General features: G+C 41.6%; 1 protein-coding gene across 1 annotated transcript; it reads right to left on the bottom strand.

Annotated features, from left to right (window-relative positions):
• Positions 1-308: 308 nt before the first annotated feature.
• Positions 309-1,293, bottom strand: LOC142521861 (uncharacterized). The gene is made up of 2 exons (XM_075625035.1): positions 1,210-1,293; positions 309-800 (listed from the first exon to the last, which is right to left on the bottom strand). Exons 1-2 carry the CDS (start codon positions 1,291-1,293, stop codon positions 309-311), a joined length of 576 nt encoding a protein of 191 aa, XP_075481150.1.
• Positions 1,294-1,755: the final 462 nt, after the last annotated feature.

Genomic DNA, 1,755 nt, shown 5'->3' with positions numbered 1-1,755 from the left:
ACCCGAGCATTAGTCTTGTTTTCATGTTGCTTGTTGGGCCCTGTCCCTTTGTCCTAGTTGTCAGGACAATCTTTAATTCTATGACCCACCTTTCCGCACTTAAAACAAGCGCCTGTCTTCCGATAACATTCTCCAACATGTTTCTGTCGACATGTATCACACCACTTTCCTTCGGTGTTACCAGCACTGCCAGAATTTCCTTTGAAAGACCCACCTGAATAATTTGGTTTCTTAAACTTGGGACCATTCTTAGTAGATTGACTGCACATCGGTCTTTTGTTTTGTTTTTTTCCTCGCGTCGCTTGATATCAGTTTCTGCGCTCATTGCAGCGCCCATCAAATCCGCAAAAGTTGTTTGGCTTGAATACTGCCAATGCCGACTGAATTCGACTGTTGAGTCCCTTCTTGAATCGATGCATTTTTAATGTTTCATCTGACATGATCGTTGGGACATAGGTTCCCAGATCGTTGAACCGTGAAGTGTATTCCATCACTGAGATGTCCGGAGCTTGTTTGAATTTTTCGAATTCACCCAACTTCTGTAGTCGAAATTCAGCGGGGTAGTATTGTTTCAAAAATTCTCTCTTAAAAATCTGCCATGTGATCTTTTCCACTTCTGCCAAAGATGGCGACACTGTTTCCCACCATTTCCTTGCTCGATTTTCCAAAAACGGTGTTACAATCCCCACTCTCAGTTCTTCAGGTATCTCTAGTAACTGTAGTTGTGTTTCGACGTTCTTGAGCCAGTTGTGGCTAACCTCTGGGTCGGGTTCCCATCGAAAATTGGAACTCGATTCCTTCTGAGAGATTCGTAATGGTACTTAATCCCACGCGGTTGCGGTTCAGGTGGTGGTTGGATGGCGTTAGCCAATGGGTTGACGAATCCTTGTAACGTTGCAACTACGATAGTAGCTATTGCCATCATATCCCCTTGACTGAGATTCACTCTTGGTGGTGGTGGTGGTGGTGGGATTTCATCTTGGTTGGCGCCACGGGGATTACGGTTGTTTCGGGGTGGTCTACCTGCCATTTCTTATAAACAGGTATTTTATTAATTTGTTTGCCACAATATTTAATCAAAGAAATAATTTCATTAAATTGTAAAATTTTTCATACAACCAAATATTTTTCAAAACAAATGATTAATCAAATATTTCTAGATACAATCGAAGCCTATTCTAGGACTTTCTCTCCCTACTCGTTTATTACTTCTACGTCTCCTACTGCCTCGTTAATTTCTTCCTCCACAGGGTTCTCTTCCAGTTGTTCTACGAGTTCTTCCATATTGACCATCTCATTTTTTAGGTGCTCAATGTAATTCTGCAGTTGTGTGTTGTGGTGATCGAGATGGTTTACTTGATCCTGTAGTTCTTGCATTGTTGATTGGCTCACTTTTTCATCGATTTCTTGCTCATCAATCCATTCCTAAAGACGACGTTGGGTTTTGAGAAGACTATTTTCCCGAATTTCGAGCGCAAAAATCCTATCTTGCGCTGTCTTCAACTCTTGCATGGTGATCTCGTGCTGACGTTCTGAATCTAGATGGTATGCCGCGTAACGTCTAACGTCTTTGCGTAGTTTCTTCTCTTCCACTCTAGCCTCACGAAGATCCTCCATCATGCACACGTTATTTCCGTCCAACTGATAGTTATCTCTCTCAAGTTTATCATTCTTTTCTTTCAGCGTTTTAATTTCTGACTCCTTTTCCTGAAGTTGTTTCTGAAGTTCATTTATAATGCTTTGAAAGTCCATGTT

Source organism: Primulina tabacum, chromosome 13 (genome assembly GCF_025594145.1).
Source record: "Primulina tabacum isolate GXHZ01 chromosome 13, ASM2559414v2, whole genome shotgun sequence".
NCBI classification, from domain to species: domain Eukaryota; kingdom Viridiplantae; phylum Streptophyta; class Magnoliopsida; order Lamiales; family Gesneriaceae; genus Primulina; species Primulina tabacum.
This window is presented reverse-complemented; position numbering and strand designations above follow the sequence as displayed.